This window comes from Lepidochelys olivacea (assembly GCF_965140295.1).
Source record: "Lepidochelys olivacea isolate rLepOli2 genome assembly, chromosome: 1".
In the NCBI taxonomy this organism is placed as follows: domain Eukaryota; kingdom Metazoa; phylum Chordata; order Testudines; family Cheloniidae; genus Lepidochelys; species Lepidochelys olivacea.
The window spans coordinates 13,859,156-13,877,635 of NC_140411.1; the positions used below are offsets into that span (position 1 = coordinate 13,859,156).

General features: G+C 48.5%; 1 protein-coding gene across 1 annotated transcript in view; it reads right to left on the bottom strand.

Moving 5' to 3' along the window:
- Window positions 1-9,997: 9,997 nt before the first annotated feature.
- Window positions 9,998-18,480, bottom strand: part of ARHGEF17 (Rho guanine nucleotide exchange factor 17) — a gene marked incomplete at its 5' end in the record, with an annotated part of 237,680 nt that continues 229,197 nt past the window's right edge. The window contains one exon of the mRNA XM_084617490.1: window positions 9,998-18,107. Within this exon, the coding sequence (XP_084473616.1) occupies window positions 17,917-18,107 (191 nt within the window). The 3' untranslated portion in view covers window positions 9,998-17,916. The remainder of the gene's footprint in view (window positions 18,108-18,480) is intronic.

Consider the following 18,480-nt stretch of genomic DNA (forward strand, 5'->3'; position numbering starts at 1 on the left):
AAATAGGAACTATGTTAGCAATTCTCCAATCATACGGTACAACCCCTGAGTTTACAGATTCATTAAAAATTCTTGCTAATGGGCTTGCAATTTCTTGTGCCAATTCTTTTAATATTCTTGGATGAAGATTATCTGGGCCCCCCGATTTAGTCCCATTAAGCTGTTTGAGTTTCGCTTCTACCTCAGATATGGTGATGTCTACCTCCATATCCTCATTCCCATTTATCATGCTACCATTATCCCTAAGATCCTCTTTAGTCTTATTAAAGACTGAGGCAAAGTATTTGTTTAGATATTGGGCCATGCCTAGATTATCCTTGACCTCCACTCCATCCTCAGTGTTTAGCGGTCCCACTTCTTCTTTCTTTGTTTTCTTCCTATTTATATGACTATAGAACCTTTTACTATTGGTTTTAATTCCCTTTGCAAGGTCCAACTCTACTTGACTTTTAGCCTGTCTCACTTTATCCCTACATATTCTGACCTCAATAAGGTAGCTTTCCTTACTGATCCCTCCCTTCTTCCACTCCCTATATGCTTTCTGCTTTTTCTTAATTACCTCTCTAAGATGCTTGCTCATCCAGCTTGGTCTACAACTCCTGCCTATGAATTTTTTCCCCTTTCTTGGGATGCAGGCTTCCGATAGCTTCTGCAGCTTTAATTTAAAATAATCCCAGGCCTCCTCTACCTTTAAACCCATAAATTCTTCAGCCCAATCCACTTCCCTAACTAATTTCCTTAATTTTTGAAAGTCAGCCCTTTTGAAATCAAAAACCCTAGTTGCAGATTTATTTTTGTTAATCCTTCCATTCAGTTTGAACTGAATTAGCTCATGATCACTTGAGCCAAGATTATCCCCTACAACCATTTCCTCTATGAGGTCCTCACTACTCACCAAGACCAAATCTAAAATGGCATCCCCTCTAGTCGGTTCAGCAACTACTTGCTGAAGGAATCCATCAGCTATCGCATCTAGGAAAATCTGAGCCCTATTATTATTACTAGCACTCGTCCTCCAGTCTATATCTGGGAAGTTAAAGTCTCCCATGATCACACAGTTTCCATTAGTATTTACTTTATTAAAAACATTAAAAAGGGCTCTATCCATATCCAAATTAGATCCCGGCGGTCTATAGCACACCCCAAGCACTATCCCAGGGGAGGCTCTAATAGTTTTCTTCCCCAATTTAATTGTTGCCCAGACAGACTCAGTCATATCCATTTCATCGCTTCTTATTTCTTTACATTCTATCTCACCATTGATATACAGTGCTACTCCACCACCTTTACCTTTATTTCGGTCTTTCCTAAACAGCACATACCCTTCAATACCTGTAGCCCAGTCATGACTACTATTCCACCAGGTCTCTGTTATACCTATAACAATATGCTTTATTACTCCTGCCCCAATAACAAAGAGACTGGGGATCCCACAGCAGCCAAAGTGACCATTTGGGCAAGCACTCCATCATGCTAGGCAGGGTGGGTGTGCCCATGCAAACAAGATCAGTCCCTGAAGTCCTTTTCCACAGCTCACCACCAGATGTCAGGGTAGAGCTCATTCTGACTCTGCTTACACAAGGAAACGATGAGACAGTAAGGTTACCGTTACGCTAGTTAACATTTTTAATCAATGCCCTGGAAGAAAACACAGAACAGATGAAGTTTGCAGATGACAAAAACTGGGGAGTGGCAAATAATGAAGAGGACAGGTCACTGACTCAGAGAGATCTGGATTGCTTGGTAAACTAGGTGCAAGCAAACAATATGCATTTTATTACAGCTAAATGTAACATATAGATCTAGGAACGAAGACTGTAGGCCATACTTACGGGATGGAGGACTCTATCCTGGGAAGCAGTGACTCTGAAAAAGATTTGGGGGCATGATGGATAATTAACTGAACCTGAAGTGGGCTGTAGCCCACGAAAGTTTATGCTCTAATAAATTTGTTAGTCTCTAAGGTGCCACAAGTCCTCCTTTTCTTTTTGTGGATACAGGCTAACACGGCTGCTACTCTAAAACCTGAACTCCCAATGTGACGCTGTGGCCAAAAGAGCTAATGTGATCCTGGGATGCATAAACTGCAGAATCTTGATTAGCAGCAGAGAGGATATTTTGGCACTGGTGTGACTGCCGTTGAAATCCTGTGTCCAGTTCTGGTGCCTGTAATTCAAGAAAGGTGTTGATAAATTGGAGGTTTAAGAGAAGAGCCACAAGAATGATTAAAGGAATAGAAAACCTGCCTTAGAGTGATAGACTCAAAGATCTCAATCTATATACCTTAACAAAGAGAAGGGTGGTTTGATTCCAGTCTTAAGTACATACATGGGGAACAAGTATTTACTAATGGGCTCTTCAATCTAGCAGAGAGAGGTATAACACAAGCCAATGGCTGGAAGCTGAAGCTAGACAAATTCAGACTGGAAATAAGGTGTAAATTTTTGACAGTGAGGGTAATTAACCTTTGGAACAATTTACCAAGGGTCGTGGTGGATTCTCCATCACTGACCATATTTAAATCAAGGTTGGATGCTTTTCTAAAAGCTCTGCTCTAGGAATTATTTTGGGGATGTTCTCTGGCTTGTTTCAGAGTGGTAGCCGTGTTAGTCTGTATCAGCAAAGACAACAAGGAGTACTTATGGCATCTTAGTGACTCTAAGTACTCCTCATTGTTTTTTCTATGGCCTGTGTTATACAGGAGGTCAGACAAGATGATCACAATGGTCCCGTCAGGCCTTGGAATCTATGAAGTATAGGCCAGCATTTTCTCATTACATCTTGGAAGTACCAGCATCGCCAACCTCAAGCGTTCAGCCATCATGACTTATGCTCCCAAAAAACAAATAAGAGTCTGCTAAAAAGAACCAACAATTTATATTAAAACATTGCATGATTTTTATTAGCCTTCTGCGTCTTAAGCCTTTCAGATTTGTGACTTCACGCTGCTTTCTGCAGCCAGAAGAGCTGCGAACTTAGGTTTTCATTTTAAATAAAAGCTGAGAGAGATTCTCACATGATCACATAAGTCTTGAGGGAAAAACAAGCAAAAATCTCTATCAACAGGGCATGCACCTCTACTTTGCATAGCAGCTCTACACGCTTTTGGAGCCTCGATCTCTGTATGACAGGTATGTTAAGGTAAAAGGACATTTTACAGTCTCTGTTCAGAAGTTATTGCCCAAGGACCCATCTACACAGGTTTTGTACTGCTATAATCAGTTTATAAACAGACTAGCATGAGCACAGTTACACCAGTATAAAGGTGCTTGTCTAGGGATAGCTCATTCCCATAAATGTAACTAGTCAGAAACAACCTGGGGTCTCCCTTCTCCTCTCCCTTCCCGAGAAAGGGCAATTGTGAGCTATATCCCCAAAGACATCATGCTTAGGGCTGGTGGGGAAAAAATATGTTTTCGGTCAAACAATGATAGTTTCATTACAATCAAAACCTTTCACAGAAATGTCGATTTCCACAAGCTGTCGACAAAGAGAAGGTCGACCTTTCATTCTGATCAGGTTGTTTTGATTCAATTTGATTGTCTGTTATTTAATATCTTAATACCATATAACAGCCAACACTTTCTGACAGTCCCAAATAGAGTTTGGGGATTTTTGTGGTGCAGGAAATTTCAGCTCCTCATTCCTAATCAGGGAGCTCTTGCCTTCTGTGCAAAATCTTTCTTGGATTGATGAAGCCCACATCAAGTCCCTCCCCTCCCTATTCACACCCACATCTATTAGCTACTCAAGCCAGGTCTCCTACAGGCTGGGAAGGAAGAGAGGTCATTATTTCTAGTTTTAACTACTCCAGGGGTAGGGCCAGATTCAATTCCTAGACAGATAACTCTCTCCTCCCCCATCACCTTAGGGCAGTTGCTACACAGTCCAGCTGCCAACTGCCCAGCATGAAATCCCAGACAGGAATAATGACCTCTGTCTTTGTTGCAGGCCTCCTGCTATTCCAACTTCTGTGGCCTTTCCTGGCTACAAGGTAGGACTTGTTTTGCTTGCTCTCGCAGGCAGGGCTTTTAAGAGCAATTAAGTTTCAAAGGGGCTAGTGATCTGTGAGACTTTGAGCACTCAGCTCCCGCCCATTTCCAGAGAGTGGCAAGCTTTCGGACCCTCTAGCATTTTGGCCCATAGTTCTGTGCATGACAAGCCGCCAGTGGGTTAGGGTCCAGCTGCTGTGAAGTATGGAGATTCTCAGACAGAAGGTCCGACACAGCAAACCCGAAAACGATATGCTGGGACGTGGGTCCCTCTCCTGCAAACATTTCTTCCTGGATCACTTCGTGCTCATGAGAAGGCCCACCAGTCCCCTGTACTCACAGAAAGAAACTTTAATTTTCAGCTGGTATTTGATAGTTTTGTAAAATGTAGCTCAGGGCGGTGGGATCTTTTTCGATCTCCTAAGCTAGGGAGGCAGCACGGTCTCCAGAGAAGGGGGCCTGTGACTAGGACTTGGGAGACCTGGGTTCTGGTCTCAGCTCTGCCCCTGATCTGCTGGGTGACCTTGGGCAAGTCCCTTCACCTCTCCTTGTCTGTTTCAGGGCAGGGACCTCGAATGTACAGCACCTGGCATAAGGGGGCTCCCAGCTCATTTGTAGCTCCGAGATCTCTAAAAACTCTAAAGCAGGTGCCTAAGCCTGGAGATCTCTGTGCGCAGGAAGTGGTCTGAGTAAGCCAGGAGGGACGCTCTCCGCTGGGCCCAGTGCATGGACACTGGAACACTGTGCTGCTGAGGGTGCCATCTTTCAGGAGAGATGGGAAACCTCGCTGGCAGCTGCTTTGAGAGTCCATGGCACCTTTTACACCCCCCATGGTTTCAGTGAGAACTTCTTCTTCACTTCCGGGCTTGAGTAGTTGCATTGCTGGGTGCTGTTACACAGCTGGTGCGTTCCACCCCAGAGGAGGTGGCATGTCAGTGCTGCTGTATTTACACCCTACATCCTAAATCCTCCTAATTAACACCCCAATGAACTTTGGGGAGCAGGTGAAGAGGCCTAAAGACTGCAGCCTAGTTCCCCCGCATGCCCCATGTTGCCTTCTCCTGCTGCCACTGCTTCACTAGCCCTTGGGCTGTCAGTGAAGCATATGGAGCTGACCCCATAACAGGGAATAAAATCCCCTGGCACATTGGAGGGGCTGTCACAGGCCAGCAGCCTCCTGGGCTGACAGGGCTCTGAGCTGCAGCTGCAGCTGGGAGGAGAGGCGGGAGTGGGACTGCAGCATCTGTTAAACAGAGAACGAGAGCGGCAAACACTCCACTCGCCCATGTGTCACTTGGAGAACCCAGCTCAGAATGGCTCAGCTGCCTGGGGACCAGCGGCTGGGGTAGGCAAATGGAAAGGGATGAAAGGCCAGAGACAGCTCCAGGGTCTTGGTCCTAGTGCTGGGAAGGCTTCTGGGCTCTCCGTGTAGAGAGATGCCAGTGCAATCAGATTAAGTATGTAACAGACTCCGTGACTCCCTGGCCCCAATCCCAGCTGCCCCATCAGGCTTTGGGGTTCTGGACAGGACTTTGGATGTCCGGTCAGTAGATCTGACCCGACACTGTCAGATCCCCTTTTCGACTGGACTTTCTGGTCAAAAACCGGACACCTGGCAACCCTAGTCTCCCCAGCGTGCAAAGGACCCACAGCCTGAGTCTCTCTTAGGCAGTTTTATTTGCCAAGCGGAAGCCAGCAGGACAGACAGTTCCGCAAGTCGCCCTGGGCTACAACTCCCAGAGCCTTCTTCCCCGGCACCACTCAAGTTCTCACTGCCTCCCCTCCAATAGCCCTGCTCCCTGCAGCTTCCTACCTCAATGGCTCTCCCCTGCCCCAGGGCCAGGGCCTCTTTCAAAGCCCCATCTGAATCAGCACAGGTGTTCTGGCCCTGCTCCCTCTTAAAGGGCCAGTTTCACCTTGTGACATGCAGGTTCAATGGGTAGGGCCAGATGAGATGGCATCAGATCCACATTGCCATGTGCCAACAGCTACTGTAACCTTGTGCTTTGAGAGCTGTGTAGCCATTTAAAAGGCCTAATTGGAAGTTTCTACTTGAGCATGCACTTCTCATTGGGGGCCTCTGGTCCCGGTACCACTCTGGGAACTGGAGATGAAGCACTTGAAAGCATAATGGTGCAACCTCTTCCCTGGTGAAACAGAACCAGCTTCAGTGGGCTTACACTGGGGATGAGTAAGGCCCCATGTCTCACCGTACTACAGAAACAAGTGCACGGTATTGCCGGCGACACTCCACCCCAGAGATGGCTGCATTTCAGAGGAGCTGTATGTATCTAGTGTGTGGAGTGCTTTGGGATCCTTTGGGCTGGAAGGATGGAAAGAAGTGTAAATACTGTAATTAACTGTAGGGTGAACGTGTGAGTTATTGCCACCTTGTGGTTGGAGACCACACTTCTGTAGTTAGAAGAAAAGGAGGACTTGAGCCACTATCAGAGGCTCGTTCACCTGCACATCTACCTTTGTGATATATGCCATCGTGTGCCAGCAATGCCCCTCTGCCATGTACATTGGCCAAACTGGACAATTTCTACGTAAAAGAATAAATAGACACAAATCAGATGTCAAGAATTACAACATTCAAAAGCCAGTCTGAGAACACTTCAATCTCTCTGGTCACTCGATTACAGACCTAAAAGTGGCAATTCTTCAACAAAAAAACTTCAAAAACAGACTCCAATGAGAGACTGCTGAATTGGAATTAATTTGCAAACTGGACACCATTAATTTAGGCTTGAATAAAGACTGGGAGTGGATGTGTCATTACACAAAGTAAAACTATTTTCCCATGTTTCTTTCCCGCGCGCCCCCCCCCCGACCCCCCGACCCCTTACTGTTCCTCACATGTTCTTGTCAATTGCTGGAAATGGCCCACCTTGATTATCACTACAAAAGGTTTTTTTCTCTCCTGCTGGTAGTAGCTCACCTTACCTGATCACTCTGGTTACAGTGTGTATGGTAACACCCATTGTTTCATGTTCTCTGTGTATACAAAATCCTCCCCACTGTATTTTCCACTGAATGCATCCGATGAAGTGAGCTGTAGCTCACGAAAGCTTATGCTCAAATAAATTGGTTAGTCTCTAAGGTGCCACAAGTCCTCCTTTTCTTTTTGCAAATACAGACTAACACGGCTGCTTCTCTGAAACCTGACTTCTGTAGTTGTGGGGCTTATGACGCACAGATGAGGAGATTCCCGTTAGCTCAAAAGTTAGGGGCAGATGCTTTTGGAGCAGTCGGCTCAGTGTTCCATCCTGGTAATCGCTGTGAAGTTCTGAACAGCTGGGTACGCCAAACCAGAGATCAAAGGCTACCACTGATTTGTTAAATATTACAAGTCAACCCCTGCAGAGCCTTCTCCCACACTGAGGGGAAGCTCAGAGCTGTGCGAGAGAGATGCCTTCACAGCTAATGCACTCCTGACCTGCATTCACCTGCCTGATGAAGTTTAGTTCAATTAACCTTGTATCAGCTTTTAATCCAGACTTGTGGGCTCCCTCTGTGGCTCCTGGGGGCTGCTTCTGACCAGCAAATTCAGACTGTGTTCACAAGGGACGAGGCACATGGGTGGCCAGGGATGCTTTGCTCGCTGCCCTCGAACCCAGAGGCGCATTGGTCGCAGTTCCTTCCTGCCTTAGCCCCAGGCCCCTGCTGCGCGGCCGACCAGACTTTTAACGGCCCGGTTGTCAGTGCCAACCGGAGCCGCCAGGGTCCTTTTCAACGGGGCGTTCCGGTAAAAAAACGGACACATGGGAACCCTAATCCTCAGGCAGAGACCCCACAACCCGCTCTGCTCCCAGCTCTTTTATTTCCCTGCCCCCAGTCCCAGCATGCCCTGCCGACAGTTCCCAGGGGCCCTCTGGGAAGTGCACCACCCAGAATCTCGGTTCTGGGCTGAAATGGGATGAGGGCCGAGCTTGGCTGGAGTCTCCCTTAAAGGGCCGGCCTGCCCTGTCACAATCCCTAGTGGCAACATGGACGTTAAATTATTAGCCCGCTGCAAGTCAGTGGCAGAGCCAGTCCCAGAAACCAGATCCCTGACTCTTGGTCCCCTGGGCTATCCACAAGCCCAGCCAGCTTTGCTACAGCACCTCGGGATAAGAACAGATAACATGGCTACTGCCAGCGTGTGTTTGTGACAAGGGCTCTGCAGCAGGCATTGGCTTGGCTTATAGTATCTCTGCAAAACACTGGCAGGTTAATTACCCAGGGCCTGATCCTGCAAAATGCTGAGAGCCCTGATAACCCACTGAAAACAATGGGAGTTGGGGGTGCTCCTTGGCTCACAGCAGTGGATCCCCCAGCATCCAGATGGAAAAGGGGACCAGAGGAGTAGTACGTTTCTGAAGAGCACGGTATTTTCCCTTAAATAATACAAGGGGAGAAAAGTGCAGGTGTAGAGATGTTACAGGGAGATGAAGACACCAGCTGGAGAGATAATAGACATGGTCTGGGATTAAAATGCTTTTCTTCATGGGCCCAAAGCTACAAATCTGGGGCTACCTCCTGCCCTTCACCTACAGGTGAGCAGCAGCATGGGTTAATGGGTAGTGCACTGGGCTGGGACTCGGGGGATTACGTTTTGAGTCCTGTCTCTGCTGTGTAGTCTTGAGCAAGTTACTACCCCCCTCTGTGCCTGTTTTCCCATCCGTCTTGTCTAGACTGAGAACTCTTTGGGAGCTGCGGCTGTCTCTCGTGATGTGTATGTACAGTGCCTAGCATAATGGGGCCCTGATCTCACTTGGGTCTTCTGGGTGCTGCTGAAATAGCAAATAATAATGGGCTGCTCCCACCATTGTAAATGGGAGCAATATGTGACCTGCAATCCCTGGCGTGGTGGCTCTGGGAGGTGCATCTTTCTTCCACAGAGAACATGAAACACTGGGTGTTACCATAAAGCTTATGCTCTAATAAATTGGTTAGTCTCTAAGGTGCCACAAGTCCTCCTTTTCTTTTTGCGGATACAGATTAACACGGCTGCTACTCTGAAACCATCTTTCTTCCGTAAATTCTCCTGCCAGCGCAACTGCGGAGCAGCAAATACATGGTAGAGAGTTTCACGGCAGGGGTGTGTGTGTGGGGCCAGTAACAGCCCTCAGCATTTTCACAGGGGATGGTCAGTGTCCCCGTCCACTCTGAGTAGCGGTAATGTCTTATCCAGCACCCTCCATCCCAAAGCACTTTGCAAACTCAGCAGCTGGGCGTGCGCCCATTGACTTCAGTGACCAATTTCCCACTGAGCTCAGCATAGCAGCTTCACGGCCTTTATGTGCAGGAGTCACTTCACCCATCACGGACATGAATGCAGCTGCAGGCGGCCCAGGAACTGTTCTGCACGACACAGCACAGCCGCATTACGCTATAGCTTAGAGCTGTGCTCGAGTTGCAAAATTCAGGTGCAGATCTCAAAGTCTGGGAGTGTTCTGATCTAGGGGTGTTATAAAGAGAGGGGGGATTTGTGAAAATCAGATCTGGCTTTCACAGACCCCACAGTTCGGGGATGTTCAGCTCTCAATGAAGTGAAACTTTTTGTGGAAAGTGTCAGCTGGACTACATCTCCCATGATGCAGCATAGCCATGCAACCGCCATGATGCCTGCCCTCCTCTCACTAAGAGGGGAGACTATGGTGTACCATGGGAGATGTAGACCAGGCACTATGCTGGCATTTCCAAATCCAAATATTTCAATGAAAACTCACCATTTTCCACAGAAAAAGGCCCCATTTCTTATTGTTCACTGCTTAGATGCTGGATACCCTAAGATAGCTGCAACCCGCACTGGGAGAGTGGAGGTCTTTGTCCCCAACTAGTGACTGCTCTAAAAATTAGACTTATGAACCTGCTGAAGATAGTGGCTTGCCAGGCTTAGACCTTTAGTTTGAGCAATAGTGTTTCCTGCTTTTAGAGCTGAAGGACATTGATTCAAACCCAGCTATCAGTTACGAACTTCCACAACAGGGCGAAGGAAAAGAACACACACAGATTTGGGCTCTGACATCAGTGACCTTTAATGACAAAGAACCCACGGTGACAAAATAAAAAACAAACAAACCCAGGCATAATGTGATCGTCGTAACACCTCACGGGACTGGTAATACTTCAGGAGTAAAAGCTTTTTGTTTTGTTCTGGTCTTTAATGCACTGTAGTAGTTATAACTTAAATGTGGTCGGCACCCCTTGCTGTGCCGGTGAAACTTAAACAAGTATATAAAAATATGCCATTAAATTCATATCAACAATCAAAGACTTGAGAACACTATGTACAGAGGCGGCAATATATACCAATATTTACAGTACGTCTCAGCGGGATCTCTCACCAAACAGAGAAATAAAGCCAAGAGAACAGAGTCAAATAGGGAGGGGAGTGAGCATGGGAGACTGTGCCTTGCTTTGCCTGTCCTCTCCTCGGGTGCATCTCAGGTGCAAATGCCAGTCCCTTAGTTCTCTATGGAGTAGCAGCAGCATACTCCTCAAAAGAAAGACCCAGGGCCTGGCTGGAGGAGCCAACCGCACCCGCCTGGCATATGGGTGGTATCAGCAGTGATGTTTGAGCAGTTTGTGGAGTGGGGGTGCCGAGAGCCATTGAACAAAACTGTAAACCCTGAATATGATGGAAACCGCTTCAAGTGGGGGGGGGGTGCCGCACCCCCAGTTCCAGCACCCCTGGGTAGCAGGGATTGGCCCTTTGATGGATCACACGCAACTCTGCCACCATTGCGTCTCTAGACTGCGCCGGGAGATGGCACGGTCTGGGAGCCTGGCCCCACTCGCGGCCACTGATGAATGGAGCTCCTTTCTACCTCTCTGCCAGGGGGAGCAGCAGTGGTCTGCACCGCTGTGTGCAAATGGCGCCCCCTAGTGTTTACAAATGGGAGGGACTTTGCTTTAAGGGCAAAAGGCAAAGAAAATATTTACAGCGTCTTTCACAGGACGATGGGATCTGAGTTGCAGGCCTCTCTATGTCCTGTAGGTATTGACAGGCCCACATCCCTTTGGGAAAGCCTCACAGTCACTCACGGATTTTACACGCTTCGAGGCGGGTCCCTGAGCCTGCAACTGAGCTGATGGGGGAGGGGAGGAGAAGTGATTTTTGGACAGATCTAAGAAACAGCATCCTCTCAGTGGTGGGAAGGGAGCCCCGCAGTGCCGCATGACATCGCCACTCCGGCCGGCCAAAGACCTTGCCAAGGTCCTCCAGCCATGCGAGGGCTGGGAGGAGCTGAGATGTCAAATGGAAAAGAACCAGGAGAAATGCCTCCCTGCACCTTTTCCAGACACAGTTGGGTCACCAAGGAGCAGGCAGGAGTGAGCGAACACGCCTTTGGTTTTGCTTGTCAGTTCACCTCTAGCCAGCAGAATGAATCCTTCGGTTAGGATCATTAGACACTTTTCTAGGCTTAACTGAAGCTGAAGGTGGGTTGCAAAACACATATGGCACATACATTCCTGGAATGGTTGGAGATCCGATAGCAGCAGAACCCTGCACTGAGAGACTGAACAATTCCTACAGTTTCACCCTGCGGGACATTGGTGCGCTGGGCAGGAACGCAGACTCTGACCCCCATGGACCCTTTTGGCCTTGAAAGATAAGAATTTATTTGAAGACAGAGCTGGTTGAAAAGAGGGGGGAAATTGCCCCAAACGTCCCAATCCCTCTGACCCCCTGCAAAAACATTTCAATCAGCTCATTTCAACTGGCCCCTCCCTTCGCTCACATGCTCTATCCCAGCTCAAACTTCGGTTCTTCCCTGCAGCCATCAATCTCACCACAAACACCTTAACCAGAGGGCAGGATGGCGGTACTCGGCGTGTGACACCGGCAACCGCTCCGGGGGAAACCTGGAACGTGACCTTGGGGCCCAATCCTGAACAGGGACTCTTTATTTCCATGGGAGCGAAGGGTACTCAGCTGCTCCCAGAAGACTGAGCCAAAGTCCCTTGATGTCAATGGACAGACTCTCAAGACCCTCTACAAACAGCTGAAGAGGGAGGGATTTTCATTCTGGTTTTAAGATCTACTTGCCGGCTTTAAGACTGTACCCAGTCTCAGCAGCTGATCTAACAGGCCCATTCTAAGAGTAGTTCAGCAAAACCCATTCTCACCGAGGACCTAGTTGTCTTTAAGGGAAGCATCCAGGTCACTGCATCTCAAGGCCAAGCCCACCTCACCTTCTGTGAAACATCCAACAGGGATTTTACATGGATCAAGTGAGCAGGATTCACCCTTCACTGCTGGAAGAGTCTGCTCGGAGCATCTAGGAGATTGCGAAAGCTTCGATGAGAGGAGGTGACTGTGAGATCATTCTCTTTTTCATCTCCCAGTCAGGTCTGTTACGCCCAAGCCCTACTGAGCATCCAAAGTCCTGTCATGCCAACCAATTCCCTTCCAACCGAATCCTCACCGCGTCTGAGACCCCGGCCTGTTTCCTTCTAATACTCATTTGAAATGTGAACTAATGTGGTCTAGCAGTTTAAGATCATGATGACCTCTCCAGTGGGAAAACAGACAGACCGATGCATGATCTCTTGCACCCTGCCAGTCACATGGACTGAGATGACAGTGACGAGGCTTTCAAAAGGAGAAGCCATTGGGTTAGAGTTATTACTGGGGGCGCATTGCTCCTAAGTGGTGAACACTCAATAGGGATGCGGAATCTGGGACCATGTTGGTGCCAGATGCTGCAGCTAAAGTGACTCAAAGCACAGACAGAAGGCACAAAATATTCATGAATGTTCACCATATATAAGGGCTGGTATGAATTACCAGGGGACAAATCAAGGTCCTTTTAAGCATGGTAGAGATGACAGGAACGATCATCCTCCTTCCATGGCCAACGAGCAGTTATGGTCCCACACTGGATTTCCCTTGGAAGTTTGCTCCTTGGAGACCTCCAGGATTGGGTGTGATAAAGAAACAAAGAATAGGAATAAATGGTCAATTTTCACAAAGGAGAAAATAAGTAGCAGGGTCCTCCTAGGATCTGTACTGGGACAGGTATTGTTCAACGTAGTCATAAATGACCTGGAAAGAGGGGTATACAGTGAGGTGGCAAAATTTGCAGATGAAACAAAATTACTCAAGATAGTTAAGTCCAAAGCAGATTGTGAAGAGCAACAAAGGGATCTCACAAAACTGGGTGACTGGGCCACAAAATGGCAGATGAAATTCAATGTTGATGAAAGCAAAGTAATGCACATTGTAAAACACAATCCCAATTATACATAGAAAATGATGGGGTCTAAATTAGCTGTTATCACTCAAGAATGAGATCTTGGGAGTCATTGTGGAGAGTTCTCTGAAAACATCCACTCAATGTGCAGCAGCAGTCAAAAAAGCGAACAGCGTGATAGGAATCATTAGAAAAGGGATAGATAATAAGAGGAAATATCATAATGCCACTATATAAATCCACGGTATGCCCACACTTTGAATACTGCTGCAGTTCTGGTGGCTCCATCTCAAAAAAGATACATTAGAACTGGAAAAAAGACAGAGAAGAACAACAAAAATGATTAGGACTATAAAACAGCTTCCGTATGAGGAGAGATTATAAAGACCAGGACTGTTCATCTTAGAAAAGAAACGACTAAGGAGGGATATGATAGAGGTCTATAAAATCATGACAGGTGTGGAGAAAGTGAATAGGGAAGTGTTATTTCCCTCTTCATATAACACAAGAATTAGGGGTCACTCAATGAAATTAATAGGCAGCAGGTTTTAAACAAACACAAGGCAGTACTTCTTCACACAACGCACAGTCAACCTGTGGAACTCATTGCCGGGGGATGTTGTGAAGGGCAAAAGTACAACTGGGTTAAAAAAAGAATTAGATAAGTTCATGGAGGATAGATCCATCAGGGGCTATTAGTCAGGATGGTCATGGACACAACCCCATGCTCTGGGTGTCCCGAGCCTCTGATTGCCAGAAGCTGGGAGTGGATACCAGGGGATGGATCACTCAGTAATTGCCCTGTTCTGTTTCTGCCACTGTCGGAAGACAGGATACTGGGCTAGTTCCATGTGGGCCTGGCACATGGCAGCTAGTGCTCAGAGTGGGACTCGAGCTGCTGCAGGCTGCCCTGTCTTGGGTTGATTAGGTCACGGATTCAGCAAAGCACTTAAGCATGTAGCTAGGCCCCACTGACTCCAAGGCATGCCTCAGGGCTCAGCTGCTCCTAAGGTGGTGCTAACTGGGAGAGCTGCATGTAGGGCTGTGACATATGGGTATTTTCCGACAGGTAGGGACAGCGTGCAGGACAATCGCTCCATTATGCCGGCTGAGGAACTGTCTGTCTATCCCACCTGCGCAAGAAATTCTGCATCTCCCCAAATCTCCACCCTCAAATTCAGCACCTTATACCCCACTCAGCTAGAGACACACACAGCTGTCAATCAAGAGCCATGCTGACCCGGCCACCTGTTCTCCGGGGGCGTGATCCACTGCCTACCAAAGCCGACTAGAATCTTTCCATTGGCTTTGATGTAGCTTGGCTTGCGGCCTAGGAGATCACCCCATGAGGAAGAGAACGGCCCCGGGGGAAGCTGCTGTATCTGACCCACATGTCGCTCAGACACATTGGGCCAATTCCATCCTGACCCGCGCCCTGGGAATGGAGACGGGGCAGTTCCTGACGTCAGCAGGTGAAGACTCTGTGATTTGTGAACGAACCTCTTGGAAAAAACACTTCTACCAACACATTGTGCACACACAAGGGAACCCGCCTGTCTTAAAGGAAGGTAAATCTCATGCAGCATCCCCGGAGGATGCCTTCTCAGAACATGCCTGACCTGTCACCTGTATTGTTTATATCGCAGTAGTATGTGGAGGTGCCAACTGAGATCAGTCTCACTGTGCTAGGTGCTGTGACAGACCCAGGGTAACCAACAGTCCCTGCCACAAAGAGCTTCACATCTAAATACACAAGACAGACAAAGGGAGGGAGGGGAAGCAGACGCATAGAGAGGAAAGTGTCTTGCTCCAGGTCACCCAGCAGGTCAGTAGCAGAGCTGGGAATGGAACCCAGGTGTCCTGACTGCCAGCCCTGTGCCCTAGCAACTAGATCATGTTTCTGTGCAAAATCCCAAACCACTTGATGGAGCTAATCAGCCGAAGAGGGAAAGGGAGGAAGGAGAAATTACACGTTTTCAGATGAAACAGGAAAACAGATAGTATGCAGATGAGGCAGAGAGATGAAAGAAAGCTGCTTCGCACGACAGGAATTGCAGAGGAGAAGGCTCTTGCATGAAGACTTACATATACTTGTATATAGTGTTCAGGTCACTGGGGACACAAAATGCTGTTTAAGCTTTTGGTTAAAGTATTTAAAATGCTATAGAATAAAGTATTTTCAAATACCGCAACAGGGCTAGAAATACAGCTAGGGTAAGCAGGCATAGCCACGTGGGTTGCAATGGAGCGACGTCCATTGACACTAGCTAGATGTGTGGCATGGAGCTTGTAAGCACATTGTTCGGGCACTCAGTTCTTCCACCAGAGCTGCTGTGTAACTGGGAGAACCCAGTCAGGGTTGTCTTTAAACCTACTGAAGTCTGCAGACAGGCCAAGATTTTTAAAAAACAGGAGCTTAAAGTTAGGTGCCTAAATCCGTCTTTCGACATCTAAATGAGTGGCTTGATTTTCAGAAGCGATGAGGACCCAACACGTGGGGAGACGTCTCATCAGGAAGCCATGGGCACGGTGTTCAGGCAACACATTTAGGTATCTAAATATTGTTATTCGTAATTATTTGTACGGTGGAAGGGCCCAGTCACAGACCAGGACCCCATGTGCTAGGGGTTGTACAGTGCAGAACAGAATGATGGTCCCTGCACCATAGAGCTGACAATCTAAGTAAATATGAATTGAGAAGTTGGCACCCTGGGCTACCTTTCCAAAAGTGACAGGCGATTCTGGGCACCTCCATTTTTGGAGCCCAACGTGAGACACCTTAGAGGTGGTTTTCAGAAAATGTGAGCAGCCAGGAGCAGATTTTCAAAAGAGCCAGGGTTCCAGAGTATTGCCAGTCCAGAGTGTTCAAACTCCCCAGACTGTGTTCACAATCATGAGAGTGTTTAAAAAATCCTTCATCTGGGGTTCACTTTGATTTGCCTTCTGTTTACCGAGCCTTTGGAGTACACTTGGGTCCTGGTTCCCAACTTTTTCTCTGCAACCATGAGGGCTAGAAATTTAATTTAAAAAAAATGAAAGCTGAGAGTCTCATGAAATAACATGACTCCAGAGACTGGAGCTTTAACGTAAGCACTAAATATCACGAGATCTGTAAGAGCTGGCAACACTGGCGACTTAGCAGCACAAACCCCATTGAGAGTCCACGGCACATGAATTCTTGTCATGTCAGGTGCTTTTGAAATTCCCAGTGCTGCCCTCTGAAAAACTAGTCCTTAAGGTGTCTCCTGTTGGGCATCCAATCCTCACTACTCACCTTGAGGCCCCATCTTGGCCACGTGAACCCCCACAGGCAGTTCTGGGGGGGGGGGGAGAGCCTTCCTGTAAAACACCTTTGTTTTTGGACATTTTTGGTGCAAGCTGGCTGACAGTGGATTCATACTCTCTCGCTAGGTGAGTAAACCCCCATAATTCTCTTTGCTCCCCATCCCCACACAGGATTCGGGATCTGGAAGCTAAATACATAAATTAAGTGCTGGGGACAAAAAGGTAAGTAGTTAAAAAACAACCATAAATACTGTACAATGCAAGAGACAGTTGCAGTCGGACAATGCCCCTCCTAGTTCTGCCCCGGCTGTAGGCCACAATAACCAACTGGCTTTGCTCTTAAAGCCAAAGGAGCGTGAAGCTGCCCTGGTCCTAACAGTGCCCCCTTGTGGCGCTGCCCGCTATCAGGGATCCAGCTAAGTATTGCACATTTTTCATGCAGCGGCTCCCCTCTTTGCTGGCTGAATGGAGATCAGCTCTCCGCCCCCTCTGCAATCGGAGCTGTTGACTGTCAGCCAAGACGCTCCCACCTCTCCTCTCCCCTCCAGACACTCAGGTAACCCTCTGGGATCAGCGCTCGTGGATGAATGGACCCTGCTGCCATTGTAGGACATTTGCTATGTGCAGCTCCTCATTGGTTGGGACTGACTGCAGGCTGGGGCGTCGGCACCCTGCATACAACTCCCTGGGCCCGAAGCTGCCACTGCTTCCATGCAAGCTCCTTGACAAATGTCCGCCCCACAGAAAATAAATAAGGATATTGTATACGTATCCAAAACAACCACCACCACCACAAGCGTTCTTTGGGTGACCGCGATGAGTGAGCGGGTTAGCTAGAGACCTAGAGATGCTGGAGCAGCTGCGGCCAACGGGGATGCTGGAGCGACTTCCTCTGACAGGAGGAGCGGGGAGCCCTGTGTGCGGGGGCCCTCGTGAAGGTGGCGGTGAAGTGAATGCGACGGTTTGCTGATTCTGGCTGGGTGGACAAGAGACAGAGAGAGAGAGCAGGCAGGCTACCGTCCAGGGGTGTGCTTGCTTAGACATGGACCTTCCGCTTCTAAGAGCCTGGATGCAGAACCCCAGGCAGATCAAAGCACAACACACAAAAGAAAGGCCCCCTGCCGACTGCACGAACAATGGATTCTCTCCTCTGCTAAGCCCTCCTCTTTCGCCTGGATGCTTCCAAGCATGCCACATAAATCTGTCCATCCAGGTGCCCCTGTCCCCACACCCACACCCACCGCTGGAGTAAGCGCAGGCTGCCCATAGGATCTGTTTGCTGCGCGTGTTCCTCTCACCACGCTGCAGACGCTGTGTTTGGGAGGAGCTTGTCCCCAGGCACACACAAATCATCCGGGATGGGAGACGAGATGGGCTTGGGGGCGGTTAGTGACAAGAGGAGGCAGGGGTGGGGCTGGTGCTCTCCCCCCAGTGGGGCCCCGTGCTGCTGCAGATCAGACCCTCCACAGGAGGAGATGGTTTGTGCTGTCATCTCGCCCCACTGTCTCGCTGCTGTTGGTGAGTCTGAAATCCTCATAGCCATCCCCTCCGCTGATCACCAGCATCTTAGACTTGGAGAGGACCATGTTGGAGGACCTGTGTCTTGCCAAATCTCTCTTTTCTGCGTCGCTCAGCTTCTCGGTACCTGGGAAATGGAACAAGCCCAGAGAGATCACAGCGCGTGCGCGGAAAGAACAGCTGTCTGACAGAATGTGGCGAAGGGGTTCTCAAACCCAGCAGTCTATGTCCCTCCCCAGCCATGAGCCGTAACGACCCAGGGAGCCTTGTCACGCCCCACTCTCCTCCCAAGCACCAAAGGCCAGGAGTTTTAAGGGTTGAGTGATTCTGCAGGCTCATCCTGAGGACCTGATTTTCAGAAAGTGCGGAGAACCCAAGCTGCTAAAAATCAGAACCCACATGTGGTTTCACACCAGGCATCCCAAAGCCCACACCCCCTTCCTCAACTGCTTTGGAAAGCCTTGGTCAAAAGAAATGGGCTTCTCACCCTGGAAGGCCCC